At 40.2% G+C, this 16,378-nt stretch overlaps 4 protein-coding genes across 5 annotated transcripts; 2 read left to right on the forward strand and 2 right to left on the reverse strand.

Moving 5' to 3' along the window:
* The first annotated feature begins 483 nt into the window (after positions 1-483).
* On the forward strand, positions 484-1,283 carry LOC129798796 (probable trafficking protein particle complex subunit 2). The gene is made up of 2 exons (XM_055842145.1): positions 484-665; positions 744-1,283. The coding sequence occupies exons 1-2, from the start codon at positions 576-578 to the stop codon at positions 1,074-1,076; spliced, it is 423 nt and encodes a 140-aa protein (XP_055698120.1). The 5' UTR covers positions 484-575; the 3' UTR covers positions 1,077-1,283.
* Positions 1,122-4,752, reverse strand: LOC129798786 (ATP-binding cassette sub-family F member 2). Of its 2 annotated transcripts, none has more exons than XM_055842130.1 (4): positions 4,604-4,752; positions 2,825-4,243; positions 1,499-1,841; positions 1,122-1,437 (listed from the first exon to the last, which is right to left on the reverse strand). In XM_055842130.1, exons 2-4 carry the CDS (start codon positions 4,216-4,218, stop codon positions 1,303-1,305), a joined length of 1,872 nt encoding a protein of 623 aa, XP_055698105.1. In that variant the 5' UTR covers positions 4,219-4,243; positions 4,604-4,752; the 3' UTR covers positions 1,122-1,302. The 2 variants fall into 2 exon arrangements, with proteins under 2 accessions (XP_055698105.1, XP_055698106.1); XM_055842131.1 differs by having other exon boundaries at positions 4,345-4,683.
* On the reverse strand, positions 4,749-14,017 carry LOC129798783 (protein ELYS homolog). The gene is made up of 6 exons (XM_055842125.1): positions 13,826-14,017; positions 13,596-13,719; positions 11,316-13,539; positions 9,715-11,242; positions 5,020-8,327; positions 4,749-4,962 (listed from the first exon to the last, which is right to left on the reverse strand). Exons 1-6 carry the CDS (start codon positions 13,905-13,907, stop codon positions 4,849-4,851), a joined length of 7,380 nt encoding a protein of 2,459 aa, XP_055698100.1. The 5' UTR covers positions 13,908-14,017; the 3' UTR covers positions 4,749-4,848.
* A 511-nt stretch (positions 14,018-14,528) lies between these two features.
* LOC129799513 (uncharacterized) lies at positions 14,529-15,686 on the forward strand. Its single transcript, XM_055843465.1, has 2 exons — positions 14,529-14,673; positions 14,741-15,686. The coding sequence occupies exons 1-2, from the start codon at positions 14,585-14,587 to the stop codon at positions 15,570-15,572; spliced, it is 921 nt and encodes a 306-aa protein (XP_055699440.1). The 5' UTR covers positions 14,529-14,584; the 3' UTR covers positions 15,573-15,686.
* The last annotated feature ends 692 nt before the right edge of the window (positions 15,687-16,378 follow it).

The following is a 16,378-nucleotide window of genomic DNA, read 5'->3' on the forward strand; positions in this document are numbered from 1 at the left end:
CAATGTTTTGAAATCAACGGTCGATAAATTGTGAACTATAGATAGAGCGATGACCTATAGCGGGGTTCTACTGTATTTAGAATTTAGAACAAATTTGTATGTATTTGGGATTAAAATGTCCTCCTCAGATACAATTTTGTTTCAAAAATATTTGTTCCAAAGTAAGTTTATTCCAATATTTTGGTCAGTGGCCGAAAGTTTTTACCGTGTGAGTAAATATTTTTCTTTGCCAGATAAAAATTCTGTAACTCATCCAACATTATACATACGTGTTACTAGTAAAAAGGAAAGGCATGATTTTTTTAAAATATTTTATTATTAATAAGAAAAACTAAAATTATTTTTTAAGTGATCTCTTGTCTCAAACCAAATCCTCAATTTGCCACTTTAATATCCAAGGTGCGATGCGCGGGAGGGAGCGAAATGGCTATCCGAATAATAGCCGAAGAAACCGAATCGCGAGTGTCCGATCCGATCCGAGTCCAACAGCCACAGCGCAACATCAAATAGAAGAACAAGAAGAAAAAAGGCTGAAATCAATAACAAAATTCAAATATAAAAAATCATAAGGAAAAATGTCCTGCAATTATTATTTCGCTATAGTGGGTCACAATGACAACCCAATCTTTGAGATGGAATTCGCCAGCACCAACAAAGAGCAGAAAGTAAGTTACGATTAAGTAAAAGTTTTTGCATTAATCCCCAGGGAATTTTCTTATGTTTTCTGCTTTTCTTGTTTCCAGAAAGAGGATCACAGGCATCTCAACCAATTTATTGCCCATGCAGCCCTTGATCTAGTAGATGAGCACAAATGGAAGACCAACAACATGTACATAAAGTCAATAGATAAGTTCAATCAGTGGTTCGTGTCAGCTTTTGTAACAGCCAGCCACATGAGATTCCTCATGGTTCATGACACCCGGAATGATGAGGGCATTAAAACCTTCTTCATGGAAATGTACGAGACTTACATCAAGTACTCAATGAATCCCTTCTACACCAAGAATACACCCATCCGTTCGGTAACATTTGACAAGAAAGCGCAGCTCTTCGGCCGGAAATACCTGGTTTCCTGAGGTCTTGGGGAACTCATAAACTTCTAGGGCAAATAAAGACTCATCTGGGAAACTAACTTCCAAGCGGAATTTATTGAACTTGCGCTCTCATCATACTATTTCAAATAAATACACAAGAATTTATTATTTTCACCTCCGGAAAGTCCTGGGAAAATGGGTTGAAACTTCTAAGTTGTTTGTGAAATAGAATATGTGCAAATATCGAGAGATATCTCCATCAATGGGATTACTTCTTCTTGCCACCTTCACGCTTCTCCCCCTCCTTTTGGATCTTGGACTTGAGGTGATCCTTGTAGTCGAGAATATTTCCTTTCCATTTGGTCACTGTTGAATTTTCGCATACCCAAATTTCTTCGGCCACCTGAAATCCAAAAAAAAAAAAAACATTAATTCTAATCCGAAAACGACAAATAGATTCAAACCTGGTTGATCAGCCTAAAATCGTGACTGACGAGCACCATTCCGCCTTCGAAGTCATTGATGGCATCTGCCAGAGCGTCAATTGTCTCCATGTCCAAGTGATTAGTCGGTTCGTCCAGGAGCAGCATGTGAGGCGATTGCCATGCCAGCCATGCAAACACCACTCTACATCGCTGTCCATCCGACAGCTGCCTCATCGGGCAGATCTGCTGACGCCCTGTCAGCCCATATCTCCCAATAATCTTTCGCATCTCCTCGCGCTCCTTCACTTCCGGAAAGGCCTTCATCATGTATTCCAGTGGACTCAAGTCCAGATCCAGCAACTCATGCAAATGCTGATGGTACCTGTTTACATAAAAAATTGTATGAAACTGAAAAACACTGACAAAATTGATTCTTTTTACAGACCATTTTTTTACTGGTCAAAATAAAGTTTATGCTATTTATATTGCTTTTTAAATAAATTTTTTTATCTCTAGCAACCCAATTTGACTTTTTTAATTATATGGCTCCGGCACACCTTTTAGATCAGGAAAATTTCCTGAAATCGAAATTCAAAACCCTTTCTTTCTCGCATGTTTTGCATATGACTATCTCATTCTTTCGCATACCAAATTCGATTGAGCTAAATTGAATTTGAAGTGATGTTTAAGAGAAGAAGAAGACTGCGAGAGAATGAAATAGACATATTCAAAACATGTGAGAAAGAAAGGGATCCGAATTTCGACTTCATGAAATTTTCCTGATCTAAAAGGTGTGCTGGAGGCAATTATCCTGTCAAAATACTTATTTACAGGCAATTATCCTGTCAAAATACTGCCCATAGTGTTTTAAATTTAGCAAAAAAAAATCTATGAAGAATATCAACAAAGTAAAGTGCTATTTCAATGAAAAATGAGCATGTTTTCAAAACTTAACTGTTCTCAAATATGCTTCTGCATTATCGATTTTTCTTTGTACTTATTGGTTCTTGTCTCGACTGCTTTCTTCAGTCCCTGCCGTGTTCTGTATGAAACAGTCGAAACAATAACAAATTCAAAGAAAAGTCGATTATGTAGAAGCACTTGAGATCAGTTAAGTAACATATGTTCATTTTTCACTGGAATAGCACCATTAGTTCTCATTTGTAACAAGGCTCAATTCCATTTAAAAATAGCAGAAAACCCGCATTTGAAAGATGCCCCAATTCAAAAGTGCCTAACTTCCACAATTTTTTAAGAGCAAGAATAAAATTTCACTTTGCAATTTTCGAGTTTTTGCAAACATTAAACTTTGCACTTTTCAAAATTTTCAAGGCGTGCTATAAACGGGTTAAATCAAAAGTTTACCTGGCAATACGCAGATGAGAATTCTTGCGGATCATTCCGGCTGTGGGCACAAGATCACCATAGAGGAGCTTGAGGAGGGTACTTTTGCCAGCCCCATTGGGTCCCACGAGGGCTAGTCTCGTGTCCAAATCAATGCCAAATTCCAAATTTTTGTAGATGTAGGGCGATGTGTCGTTGTAGCGGAAACTCACATTCTGCACCATAATCACGGGCGGTGGAATCGTTCCGCAGGAGGGAAAGTAAAAATTGAGCACTTTGTCATCCACCACCTTCTCCGTCAATCCCTGTGCCACCATCTTAGCCAATGTCTTCTCCTTGGATTGAGCCTGTCTGGCCAATTTGGCCGATCCGTGTCCAAAACGTGCAATGTAGTTCTTCATATGAGCTATCTGATCCTGCTCCCAATTGTACTGCTTCATCTGATTTTCCAGCAGTTCCATTCGTGTCCTCACAAAGGCTTCATAGTTTCCTGTGTAGTACTTGAGGCGCTTCTTGGTCATATGTATAATATTTGTGCAGACACCATTGAGAAAGTCCTGAGAGTGAGAGATTATCATGAGAATCCTCTTGTAGGACTTCAGTTCTTCCTCCAGCCACACACATGCATCCAGATCAAGATGATTTGTTGGCTCGTCCAAGAGCAGCAAATGAGGTTTGACATAGAGAGCTCTGGCCAGAGCAATTCTCATGCGCCAGCCTCCGGAGAAATCCTTAGCTTGCTTCTGCTGCATCTCCTTGGAGAATCCCAATCCATGGAGAATTCGAGCTGCTTTAGCCTCAGCCTGATCAGCTGCCATATCATCCAAACGATCATAGACATCCATTAGCTGCTCCTGAGACTCATCATCTTCACACTGGGCCAGATCTTCAGCCAATTTCTCCAATTTAATACGCTCCTCATCCACTTCCATCACACACTGCAGGGCTGACTTAGTACTGGCTGGAATCTCTCGAGTCAAATGGAAGATGTCAATATGCTCAGGGATGGGTACTTCACGGTTTCCCAGCACAGACAACAACGAAGATTTTCCACAACCATTGAGCCCAATGATTCCATAGCGACGTCCACAATTGAGTTCAAGCATTGTATCCTGCAGCAATTCACAGCCAAAGAAGGTTATGGAGAAATTGGCCAGTTTAATGTCTCTGGAACGTGGATGGAGAGCCATTGTGCCAGTACAGGCTCTTGCATCGGCACTAATCCTTGCCTCCTCGTCCAACTTTGCACACAGACGCTCCTCTTCTGTCATCTCCGTGGCCCCATTCGATGTACTTCCATTCTGCGGGGGTTGTTCCTTCTTTTCAGCTCCCGCACTTGATGATCCGGCTTTCTGTCGGTTCTTTGCAGCCTCCTTTTTGCGTTGAGCCTCACGCTTCTTTGCTTCAGATGGCATTTTCTTTTCCTACCAAAAAAATTCTCTATTCGGGAAAAAATGTGAGGTTATGGCTGTCCTTTAGCGTTGCTTTCTCTCAATCTCAAGCCACGCACTCAATTTTTTACTATCAAAAATGCAATTTACTACTAAATTCCACACAAGGAAACGTCTAAACAAGCACTTGTAGCAAGAAAACTCCCGAAAAAGCTCTTCTTGGGCACCAATCGATAAAACTCACAGTCCCAAAGAGCTCTTCTCGTACGAAAAAAAGGTAAAGGATTTATTGATCCAACTGCACTCACAAAAGTCACTTTTTATACCCAAAAATCACACAAATCCACAGATAGACACCTCGGCAAGAGATTCAGAGAGTTTTCACGCTGAAAATCACACGGAAAATTACCTAATTAATTGGCTAAAATAAATATTAATTTTCACGTGGATTTTTGTGGAAATTTCCCCTGTCACTAGTGCTGCCAGAAACCACACCATTCATTGGGCACCACTGAGGATATTCGCAAAAGGCTATTGAAAATTTCGCCGGCAAATTCGAAAATAACGGAAATTTATTTGGTCAGGAAAATTCAGAGTAACATAAAAAAATGAATATTTCAAGGATTTCAAGATAATTTAAAATATAGAACTGCATTACTGCTTACGCTTCCTCAGTGCACGCGATGGGGCATCATCAGTTTCTGGAGCAGGCTCCTTAGATGTGTTCCTTCCTTTTCCGCGAGACTTAGAGCCAGTGCTAGTGGTTGACTAGAAGTTAGGAACAGGTTATTAAAAAGAGGAATATACTATTATAAAGAACCTCACCTCTACACTAACTCCTCTCTTGCCTCTTGTGGATGCTTTGGAAGCTCGGCTGATGCGACTTCCCTTTGATTTCACTGACTCCGGAGTGGATTTTTCACTCACAACCGATTCCTGATCACTTCCATCTTCTTCATGTGCTGCCACCTTTTTCAATCCCTTGGATTTCTTAGCCTGAGGACTTTTGGCTGTTCTGGACACCTTCTCGAGAACAGCCTTTTGCCCTCTTGTGAGCCTTCGAGTGTCAGAATAAATTTCTGCAGCTTCTGCAGTATCTCCAGATTCCTCTTCCTTGATATCTGGCTCAGTTGGTGGCTTGGAAGATGCCCTGATATTGCGTCTTTTAGTCACAAAGCTCGAATCGGATCTTGCATCCTCTTCGGGTGTTCCTTGATCGGTAGACCTCTTCCGAGCTCTCAGATTCTTGGATGGAGTATCATCCTGACCAGCATCACTAGAAGCCACTGAACCAGCTCGTGAGCGCGTTTTCTTAGTTCCTCCCTCCACCATCGGCGACTGCGAAGGCGTCTTTGAACGAGATCGCGTTATTGTTTTCTCAGCCTCCTGGGGATCCTCGCTCTGAGCCCTGTGCTTTCTGGGCTTGGTTACTGGAGTATCATCATCATGCTCAGCAACAGCTTCTAAAGGCCTTGAACGTGCTCTTGTAGTCCTTGGTGTTGCCGGACTTTGCGAATCCTCCTGCTGAATACTCGAGCGCCTCCTGGTCATAATCCTAGCTGGAGTATTCCCCGGAGAATCCTGCTGTTCCAGTAGGAGAGACTTGCGACGCGTTGTAACTCCAGCCGGCAGAGGAGTATCTTTAGTCTCAGACGGAGCCCTAGATCTCCTCCTCTTCTTTACTGGCTGCTCATCAATCTCAATCGGATTCTCTTCAGGAATTGTCGACATTTTAGGCACAGAAGCAGCTCTGGTCTTCCTTGTTGTAGGTTTTTTCGTCTCAGATTCGTCCGTAGATGATGATCTTTTTCTACCTTTGCTCGCTTTCGACTGAACTGCTGTTCTGTTCTGACTCTTGTTTTTTCTCCCTTTGTCGCTTACTTCGATTTCTGCCCCTTTTTCATGAGTTTCTGATTTTGTGTCAGGTGAAGCAGATTTTTCCTTTTTTTGGGTCTCCTCTGAAATGCCAGTGATATCATCTTTCGTCTGATCAACTTTGGAAACAGATGGCTCTTCTTGAGAAGTTTCTGGAACTTGCTCGGCTGGTTCACTTTCTGTCTCCATGGACTGAACATCTGGAATTTTCACGCTAGCTTCCTGGGAAGAAGCGTGTTCTGTGGTCTTTGCTTCCTCCTTGGAAGTTTTCTTCAGCTCCTTTTCTGAAGTTTCAGGAGACTCAGGATTTTGTTCAGGAGTTTCATCCCTTTCTGCAACTTCGAAACGATCTGCCTGGACTACAGCTGAAGATTTCTTATCTTCTGTATTCTGGTCAGTAGTTTGATAAGCGACTTTTGGAGGAGGAATTATTTCCACAACTTTCTCCTGGTCAGAAATCTCAGAATCTCGTCCAGATTTTTCTTTATTTGACACTGCGAGATGATCTTCCTGAACAACAGCTGCTGGCATTTGCCCTTCAGTCTTCTTATCAGTAGTTTCATAAGCGACTTTTGGAGGAGGAATTACTTCAACAACTTCCTCCCTATCAGCAATCTTAGAATTCGATCCAGAAGTGTCTGCTAAATGTTCATCATTGGAATCTTTGTTTGAGACTTCAAGAGGATCGTCTTGGACAAGAGCTGTTGGATCTTTTGCCTGGTGTTGCTTGTCCGTGGTTTGGTAAGCGTATTTTGGAGGAGGAATAACTTCGATAACTTCCTCTCTTTCATCTGTCGTTTTGAATTCTTCCTTTGCTGTTTCCTGTGCTTCTTCATGAATTTCCACTCTCGCTAGGTCAGTTTCTGAAGCTTCTTTTGCAGGAAGTTGCGAATCTCTCGCTTCCGCAGGATCTTTCACAGCTACTGTTTTATCTTCTGAGGTACTTGATTGAGCAGTTTCCTTGCTACATTCCTCTTGTCTGCAAGATTTAAAGGAAATATCCTCATCTTCGTCATAGATAACAGCTTTATCTATGTCAGCTATTGTAGATTCTTCTGGAATATCCGGATGAGCTTCATTTGGGAATATTGCTGTAATTGTTGCTCCTGGATTAATCTCTTCCATGGAAGGTTCTTCAGATCCAATTGGTTCTAAATCATCCGGCGAGAAGACAGTTGAGAGGAGAGCTGCCTGATTGTGAACTTCTATAGATTCTTCATCAACTTCCTGTGGTGATTCAAGTTCCCTGACTTCAAAAGTATTCCCATGGGAAAAGACTGTAGTCATCAGAGCTCCTTGATTGTGAATCTCAATAGATTCCTCCTTTCCTGACACTTCCATTGGCTCATCTTGACTCTCAGATGGACATTCAAGCAACAAAGCATCATTGAATTCATCCTTATGGGATTGCGATTCCTCTCCAATCTCCAAATCGGCATACAAATCTTCAGATTGAACGTCCGGATTGTCACATTCGGAAGAAGCTTCCTGGGACACTGTGTCAGGTTCTGTGATTTTTGGAACCTCAAGTACCTTCTGAGGTTCCTCAAAGTGACGATCTTCATCTTCAGAACTGTCCAGAATATCGATAACTTCATTGCTAACCAAAGGTTTCCGGAATGGAATTCTTACATCTAGCACCCTTTCTTCTTCCACTTCCTCCTCCCCATCCTCTTCATCGTCCTCTTCATCGTCCTCTTCGTCATCCTCTTCGTCATCTTCATTTTCTTCTTCACTTTCAGATTCTGTATAGTCATTCTCAGTTTTCTTAACGGATTTGTAAATCTTCGCAACTTCCTCAACTTCTTCCTCACTCTCGCTCTCCTCTTCATCATTTTCTTCATCCCCTTCCACTTCAATTTCCTCATCATCTTCTTCTGCATCTTCCTCTACTGCTGCATCCTCTTCTCCAGACTCCAAATCTTCCTCTTCTGACACACTTTCTTCCCGGGACTTCATTAAACTCTTCTGAGCAAACTTTACAGCTGGATTCAAGAGAAGTCTCTTTGAAGGTGGTGCAATATCCTCCGAACTCTCAGACTCTTCCTCATTGACACTTTCCTCCTCATCTGCCTGATCACTATCTTCCTGGGACTTTGAGGTCTCTTCCTCTGCAATCTTCAGAGAATTCACTGGATTTATTTCATCCGAAGCTTCTGGACTGACATCCTCTTCTGCTTCCCGGATAGGATCTTCTTCCTCGCAAGTGATCACAATATCAGGGATTTTGATTTCAGCAGCAGTAGGTTCTTCAGATACTACAATGTAAAAAGAAAAACCATTTGAAAATTCCAGAATGTAAAGTTAAACTCAAATTTTCTCATTTACTTTGCAATTTTAACCCTCTATCTAACGGGTAAGACCGCCTCCAGGCGGTCTTCACAAAAATCACATTTACAGCGACAATAAAGGTTTTATTTATTTAAAAGTGCTATAGTGTCCTCGGTAATAGTCTTATAAACATCTCTTGAAAGTTTGAATTCATTTTGACTCTTCGTTTTGTTGCTATTGCCAGTTTTGTGTGACAGGTCAGAGAAAAAGCAACAAATAATATTTGTGCAAAAAAACTCATTTCCAATTTCCATAAAAATACCGATTTAAAGTTAACTGACTAAAATACATTTGTTTTTTACTGAAAGATATGTCATTCTACTTTGTATATTTTATTTAAAAAATTTGAAAAAAAACTAAAAATGTGAATTTTAGAAGCTAAAAGAGTTTCAAAAAAATTTATATTTTCTCACCTAGCGCCTAAACTAAAAAAGATAATGAAGAATGGATAGATTTTTCGACTGCATGTGATCATAATTATCCTAGAAAACATTGTTTTAGAACTTTTTTTCGCATATTAAAGAAAACACCGTTAGAGGGTTAACCTGTTTTTTTTAAATTGGAGGTTATGTGTGTTCTAACCCCAAAAAAATCAAAAAAGATCATAGATTGATAAAAAAAACACAAAAACTGAAAAATTAAATATTTATCAAAAATATCCTGGTTCAAAGTGTAATTTTCTTCTACGATTTAATGATTAATTTATAATTAAAAAAAGGTTTATAAGCATTTAATGGTCAAACAATTTTTTTTAGGTTAGAAACGTTAGAAACTTAGAAGTTTGAAGAACTTCCATCCCATCTCTTACTTTGTCACGGCTATTGATAAGAAAAAATATGCAACCTATGCAACAGATTAGAAGACTCCAGCCACACATAAAAATTCTTGAACTTTCAAAGTTATCTGAAAATTAGAGTTACAATGATCAATCTGACCAATAGACAAAGAGGTGCTTTTTATTGGCTCGGGCACACCTTTTAGATCAGGAAAATTTCATGAAGCCGAAATTCGAAACCCTTTCTTTCTCACAAATTTTGCATATAACTATCTCATTCTTTCACATACCAAATTCAATTGAGCTAAATTGAATTTGAAGTGATGTTTAAGAGAAGAAGAAGAGTGCGAGAGAATGAGATAGAAATATGCAAAACATGCGAGAAAGAAAGGGATCCGAATTTCAACTTCATTAAATTTTCCTGATCTAAAAGGTGTGCCGGAGCCATAAAGGCGAAATTTATGATGAGGCATTTTTTCCATTGCAGTGAATTTTCAAAGTGCAAAGCTGTGTGGAAAAATATAATAAAGATTTCTTACCTTCAACAATTTCGAAGATTTCTTGTTGAACAACCCTATCAGGAAGGTCTGCTTGAAGTACTTCAGAAGCTTCAACAACTGTCTGCTCCTGCTCCTTGCTTTTCTCCTCCCCATCCAACTGAATATCATCCTCTGCTTCAATTTTTGAGGTCACGGAGAAATTCGTTGTAGTTATTTCCTCTCTAAATGTGGTTGTTCTCTCAATCACTACCCGGTGCTCGGGAACTCCAGGAGACTTGGTGACATTTGGAGATACAGATCTTAGAGATCTCCTGGGTTTGGGCGAATCAAATGATCTTGTTTCAACTCTCGAGGAGTCTGGTGAGAAGAATTCTTCCATTGACGAATCCTGAGCAGAGGTAATTGATCGGTTGGGAGTTTGTCTGAGAGATGGACGAACCGTTGCTCCCAGGAATGATCCTGATTTTGGAGGTGTTCTCTCTTCTGTCATTGAGACATCCCCTGGCTCCTCTTCAGCTTCCCTAGCAGCAGGGGATTCAACTTCGAAGAACTTCATGGATTGAGTTAAAGACACGCTATTTTGTGTCTTGATACTTTCCTGGAGCTTGGAAATTTGCCGCTGGAGATCACTCTCAAACAGATTTGCTTTATTTTTCTGCGGGAAAGTTGTGAGATGTCGAGAGTGTTCATCGTAGCGGTATTTCTTCTGCTGCCCTTCCTCAACAGTATTTTCTGGAGAATTCCTGTCCATTTTTCTCTTGTGTGAACCATCAATCACCTTAGGATACACCATCTTACTTTCAGGCTTCAGCAGAAACTCTTGAATGGGCTTCCTAACAAATGGAGCACTGGCCATTTGATTTGTGGTCTTAGCTTGGAATAACCACGACAAAGTGGCATCTTCTACAGCAGCTGCAGATTTCTGATAGATGCTGCCTTCGAGGCTCCTCCTCTGCTTAATCAGATTGCTACTCAGTGGGACAGGATCCTGGGATTTGTGCTGAAATTTGCTGTGCTGCTTAAAGAACATCTGGGATAAATTTCTCACACTAGGCGTCATTGTTGAATTATACGCTTCCATCACAAGACCCGGTGTTTCCATATCCACATTTCCCTGAACACTCTGTCTCTTCTGCAACTCCGCCACCAGGGACAGAGCCTCCATATACTTTGATCTCTGCAGCAGGTAGGAAAATTGCAAGTTCCTGGCAAAAGTCGAATCAATATTTTGCAAAAATTCTCCCAAAACTTCTCCATCGGCTTCAGTTAGAGCCAAATTGAGAATCTGCCCAATTAACTTCAATTCCCAGCACATTCTGAAAAACTCCCGGAGAAGTGATGGATCCCCCCGACTCTTCTGCAACTGAAAAGCCTCGCAGACGAGCTTATTGGCCAGAAGACATCGCATCTCTAGCAGAGGCGATATTGGAGGTCCAGGTGATTGAAGAGCACGCAATGCCAAACACAAATTGTTCTGCACCAGGAGACATTCTATCAGCAGTTCCATTTGCCACTGCGAAAGGTGTTTGTCCTGACCCAAAGGCGAAATCAGATCCTCAAGAGCACCCTGAAATACCATTTAAAAAAAGGTGACATTAAATAATTTCATTCCAAATGCATTAAAAATTACTTTTACTCACCTCAAAATCACCATGATCTAGCTTCCAGAAAGCCTGAGTGGTCTTAATTAGACTGGTGCTCATCTTGAAGACAGCCGGGAATTTTATCACATTTCTAATAATTTCAATATACTTCTCGTCATTTTTCATGGCCATATCCAAGTCCATGAGGAAGTACATGAAAAGGGCATACTTATTTTCCACCGGAATATCACTGAGGTGGAAAATGCTGGTCATTGCGTGGAGAGTAGCAGGTGGATAGAGTCCATTTCCGCCACTTTTGCGCCACTTGCTCCTCAGCACAGATCCACAGCACTCCTTCTCGATAAAAGTATCGATGTAGAGGAGGCTGCAACTGCATTCTCCGCTGTGGAATTTGCCTTTTCTGGTCAAACTATGAAAATCCATGCGCTGCTTGTCGTAGAACGTCTTGAGAATGGGATATGGATAGGGCATGAGCGGGAGGGTATTTTGAGAAGTTGTCCTGGGGGATTTTGGCGAGGATATCCATGGGCCTTCAGGTAGAAGTTGCATATTATGTAGCCACTGGAGGACTTCCTGATAATCCGCTGACACTTGCATAGACTTCAGCTGTTCGGTGAGATTCTCCTGGATATCATGGGGGATATAGTCGATGCAGAAGTTGATAATCATTTCCAGAAGTTCAGCCAGCAATCTCAGTTGACGCGTGCAGTGAGCCAAAGTTTTTGTGGAATGAGCATCCAAACGACGTCCTGAGAGGTCAAAGAGACACTCACACAGATGATCACAGCACTCCCGGATGGCACCAACTCTCTGCCACATCCATTCAGTCAGTGTAGATAGAGATAAACCCTCAAATGGCTGACGACCGAGATGACTTCCATCAGCCCAGACTTTTGCACACTCCCTCAGAATTCCCACACAATTGTACTCCAGGGCAATTGACAGCAAAAGATCCCTCTTGGCTGTGATTGAAGAACTGGCCGTATGATTAAATTCTGTGAATTGTGGCAGAAGAACAGCTTCCAGCATTTCATTGAAGCATTTATCTGGTTCTAGGATTGCTTTAGGTCCAAATGCCATGAAATTTTCAATGGCTCTATTCTGCAATCCTGACCAATGATAGCGATAGCTTCCGATGTCACTTACACAGACACAGTCAAATGTTAGGGAGTTTGGATAGAAATGTTCTTCTGGTCTCTGGATAGAATTGAAAGCAGTCACTGAATTCTCATCTAGCCATACATTTCGTAGAGACTCCCTAGTAAGTGGAAATATTGCCAGGAAGTTTGCTTTTTCTTGCCATTCAAGATACTCCGGCATTTGGTCCTTGTACCACTGATTGAGGTCAAACACTAAAATCTTCCCTCCCCTATCCACAGATCCCCATGATAGCATGCAGATACTAGTTTGGGGATCTTCCGGAGTCAATTGCCGAATGAAAGTCTGACTATCGAGCGGATACAGCTGCTCGGAGTAGTTCAATATGGTCAAACAAGGTCTACTGGACTTGAAATACTTGTACATTGCGCAATTGTTCTCATCGACTTTCTCCTCAATAGTTATTGAGTGCATCACAGCAATGGGCAGATTCCTCCAGGAATGCATGGCCCAGAGATAAACATGTCCCCTGGGATCATCTGCGGGTTCTATAGAGGCCAATTTCATCAGGGGACAATCCTTCTTTGGAGGGTAGGCCCTATGGATAGCTTCTAGTTTCTGCAGATTATACAGAATCAAGGAACCATCTAGGCATCCGACAGCCAGCATCATTATCTCCTGCAGATCTAGAATCGAGACAATTGCCGACGAATCCTGCACACTAAATATTTCCACCCCAAAAAACACCTTTTCTCGCATTGTCTGCTCGAATATCCTCTCAGAAGCTTCCGGGGAAATCTCAGCCGGAACAATGGTACAGGGACTGGGTTCAACATGGCACAGTATATTCTGATTGGCAAAGAGACTTGATCGGAAGAGCAAGAGATTCACATTCACCAGCACTATCTTTCCCGAAACGGTTCCCACAGCCAAGCAACCATCGAATCTCGAGAGAATATTGTTCAGATGACTTACTTGGATTTCTGTGCAACTGACAATGCCATCGTCAATGCTTATGAGTTGAATGGGGCGCGATCCTTGTACGGAAAACAAGCACAATACCCCATCGAAAGCCGATGTCTCGAATCCTATCGCCAGGACAGTTGTATTTACGTCCGGAACATTAATTTCTGCCACACAAGTTATACTCAGAGTAAGTGACCTGCAAAACAAGCATCATCAGAATCTCAGTCACCATAATAATGTTTTTTTTTCCACCTCAAAGTGTGTTGGAAGTTGTAGCAGGAAACTTTCGCCCCGGTGACCACAGACATAACCTCAATGTTCGCTCCATAGGCAATCCAGCAAATCCTACCATTCCTAGAGATTCCCGTTATTTTTTCTGAAATATGTGCAATAGGTATGTTTTATATAATATCTTAATAGAAAATACGGAATCACATTATAAAAAAAAAATTTCCAGAAAAATGCTTTGCTTTTCATCTCACCTCCTCCATTTTCATTTTGTATTTTCCCTTCTGCTAAAGATGAAGATAGGAATTTTGTCGAGGTCTTTAAACAAAGCTCCATGATACACAAATCATTTACAACTCATGCAAAAAGTATAAATTTTCACTAAAAATATTAACACACAGGCGTGTTCGCCGGTTCCATTTATGACAGCATATACTTCTATTTTCTTAGGTTATGTTTAAAGGCCTATTGGGGAATGCATCAAAATGCCGCCAAATTTACGGAAACCCTACAACAGTAAAGGGCGTTCAAAGGATGGGCGTTTTGCAATCAGTGTGTGTTTTGTAATCTCAGAGAAAAATCTTTTTTTTTCTTCTGTATCTTCAAGAAAAACACTAGAAATATTTACGAAAAGTGTCCTAAAGTTTTTGGTCCAAGTCTTAGCCGGAAATTTCAGAAGAATTTTGTTGTGTAAAGAAAGGATAACCAGGTGAGTGCAGGAATATTTATTTTGCACCTTCTGTTCGCCATATTGATGTCTCACCATCTCTCCCAAATATTTTCTTTCTTGAAAAAAATATCAAATATACAATTAAATTTCTAAAAATAAGCAAACGTGCTTCTTTAGAAAAACACGGAAATGATTATTGTCTAATTTGTCTCAATTTTCTAAATATTCATAGAGTATAAGTACGATGATTATACGAAATTCGTTCAGAAAAGTGAGCAAGTGTCGGGACATTGGGTAAAATCTTGGTAATATTTAGTGAAAAATTTTAGTACAGGAATAAAAGATGAAGTTCCTGGTCTTGATATTAATTGTGTCCAGTAGTGTCAGAGGATTTGATGAAGCAATATACGACGTATGGGATCCTTTTGCAATGTAAGACCTTTGGGTACCAAACATCTGGTCAACAGTAAATAATAAAATATTTACTTATTTTTTTCAGTGAATTTGAACCCAATTTTTTCGATGATGCTATCCGGTTAAAAAGAGATCCTTACAAAGTCTATATTACTATTGAGAACGAAAAGAAAAATGTAAACTCACCGAGTATTGAAGAAGGAATGAAAATGGAAGGAAATATTAATCCACCGTCCCAAATTACAATCGTTAAATCATGCAGATGTAAAACAAGAAAACCTACCACAAATCCTGAAACTCCTAAAGAGGCAGTTCCTAAGCTTCCTCAAGAGAAGGTTCCCGAAACTCCTAAAATGGAGGTTCCTAAATATCCATCGCCTGAACAAGAAATCTGGAAACCAATGGGGGATCTTCATGAAGATGCTGGTTATCAAACCAAACATCCTGAAATTTATCAACCTATTCATGGGCGAATAAATACTGATAAGCATCTGGAATTTTCTCAGCCTGAAAAAGATATTTGGGCCCTGAACTCTGAAGAACTGGAAAGCGGTGCCTATGCCAAGCCATCTGCAATTCCAGATTATCATACATCAGTAGGAATGTTGGATCCAAGTCAATTTATTGAGCCAAGCTATCAGAGAAAGACTGCAGGACACGATTATTATCAACATTATCAAGCACCACAACATGAAGGACTTCCCACAAATCCCTTCTCTTTCATCACAGGTGATCTTACACAGCAAGATTTAAGAGAGATGGAAATAATTGATAGAATTAAAGAAAATCATGATCTTAATCACAGCGGATCGGATTATGATCACAAGAGACGGATAAAAGAAGCAGTTTTAGATTACATTAAATCAAAGTATTATACATTAGGTAATAAAAAACATGTAATTGCTCATTCACCGTAAATACAATTGAATTGACTATATTGATTAAAAAATATTCTGACTGTCAGAGATATAGAAATAAAATGTTGTTTAATGTAGAAAAATATAAATATTTCATTGAAAAGAACAAAGTCACAGAGGCAAACAAAAAACTGGTGCTATGTAGGCCTTGGTTCTTTTATTTGGATAAACAGCAAAATGTTGGAAATGTTATGAAGAGATTTTGGTAAAAATTGCAGTGAAAGTGCAAAGATGTTGTTAAATGCATCAAATTAAAACAAAATGAGAATGTCTTGAGTTAGCTTTTTGTCATTATAAATGCGAGCTTAGAAAGTTCTTTGCAGTTATTTCTTTGTGGATTCGTTCACATAGTGGTGAAAATGAAAGAAGTGCTATATTTGTTGATTATTCTCGTGACAATCAATGCTAATCTAGCAAATAGTGATGTTACTCGTGATTCTGACAGGTGAGTCAGTGATTTCTGTGAAGTGCCAAAAAGTGGATTACTTAACTGACATCCATATTTTAGGACTAAACTCGACACTGCTGCGGATATTTTAGGCAAAAATGATTTAGTGGAATTGGCAAGAAAAAAGAGAGTTCCACTTTCTGTTTTATTCACAATTATCGATGGAAAAAGCAATTGTGATAGTGGACCTTATGATGAAGAAAGAAAGGATAGATTGAGTTATTTAGTGAAACAAGTACAAACAGATGTCGCTGGTATGCATAAAGATGCTTGCAAATGTACAGATTGTGCTACGCGCCATGATTTGGAGGATCTACTAAAAAAATTCAACTTTTTGCCCAGTTATGTTAAGACAGAG

The sequence above is a fragment of the Phlebotomus papatasi genome, chromosome 1 (genome assembly GCF_024763615.1).
Source record: "Phlebotomus papatasi isolate M1 chromosome 1, Ppap_2.1, whole genome shotgun sequence".
NCBI lineage: Eukaryota > Metazoa > Arthropoda > Insecta > Diptera > Psychodidae > Phlebotomus > Phlebotomus papatasi.

Coding starts and splice junctions, on each gene's coding strand:
- LOC129798796 (XM_055842145.1), top strand. CDS start 576: ATGTCCTGCAATTATTATTTCGCTATAGTGGGTCACAATGACAACCCA. Junction 666..743: donor GCACCAACAAAGAGCAGAAA/GTAAGTTACGAT, acceptor TCTTGTTTCCAG/AAAGAGGATCACAGGCATCT.
- LOC129798786 (XM_055842130.1), bottom strand. CDS start 4,218: ATGCCATCTGAAGCAAAGAAGCGTGAGGCTCAACGCAAAAAGGAGGCT. Junction 1,842..2,824: donor TCTCATCTGCGTATTGCCAG/GTAAACTTTTGA, acceptor TTATGTAAACAG/GTACCATCAGCATTTGCATG. Junction 1,438..1,498: donor ATTTTAGGCTGATCAACCAG/GTTTGAATCTAT, acceptor TTTGGATTTCAG/GTGGCCGAAGAAATTTGGGT.
- LOC129798783 (XM_055842125.1), bottom strand. CDS start 13,907: ATGGAGCTTTGTTTAAAGACCTCGACAAAATTCCTATCTTCATCTTTA. Junction 13,540..13,595: donor AACTTCCAACACACTTTGAG/GTGGAAAAAAAA, acceptor CTTGTTTTGCAG/GTCACTTACTCTGAGTATAA. Junction 4,963..5,019: donor AGAGAGGAGTTAGTGTAGAG/GTGAGGTTCTTT, acceptor CCTAACTTCTAG/TCAACCACTAGCACTGGCTC.
- LOC129799513 (XM_055843465.1), top strand. CDS start 14,585: ATGAAGTTCCTGGTCTTGATATTAATTGTGTCCAGTAGTGTCAGAGGA. Junction 14,674..14,740: donor GTATGGGATCCTTTTGCAAT/GTAAGACCTTTG, acceptor TATTTTTTTCAG/TGAATTTGAACCCAATTTTT.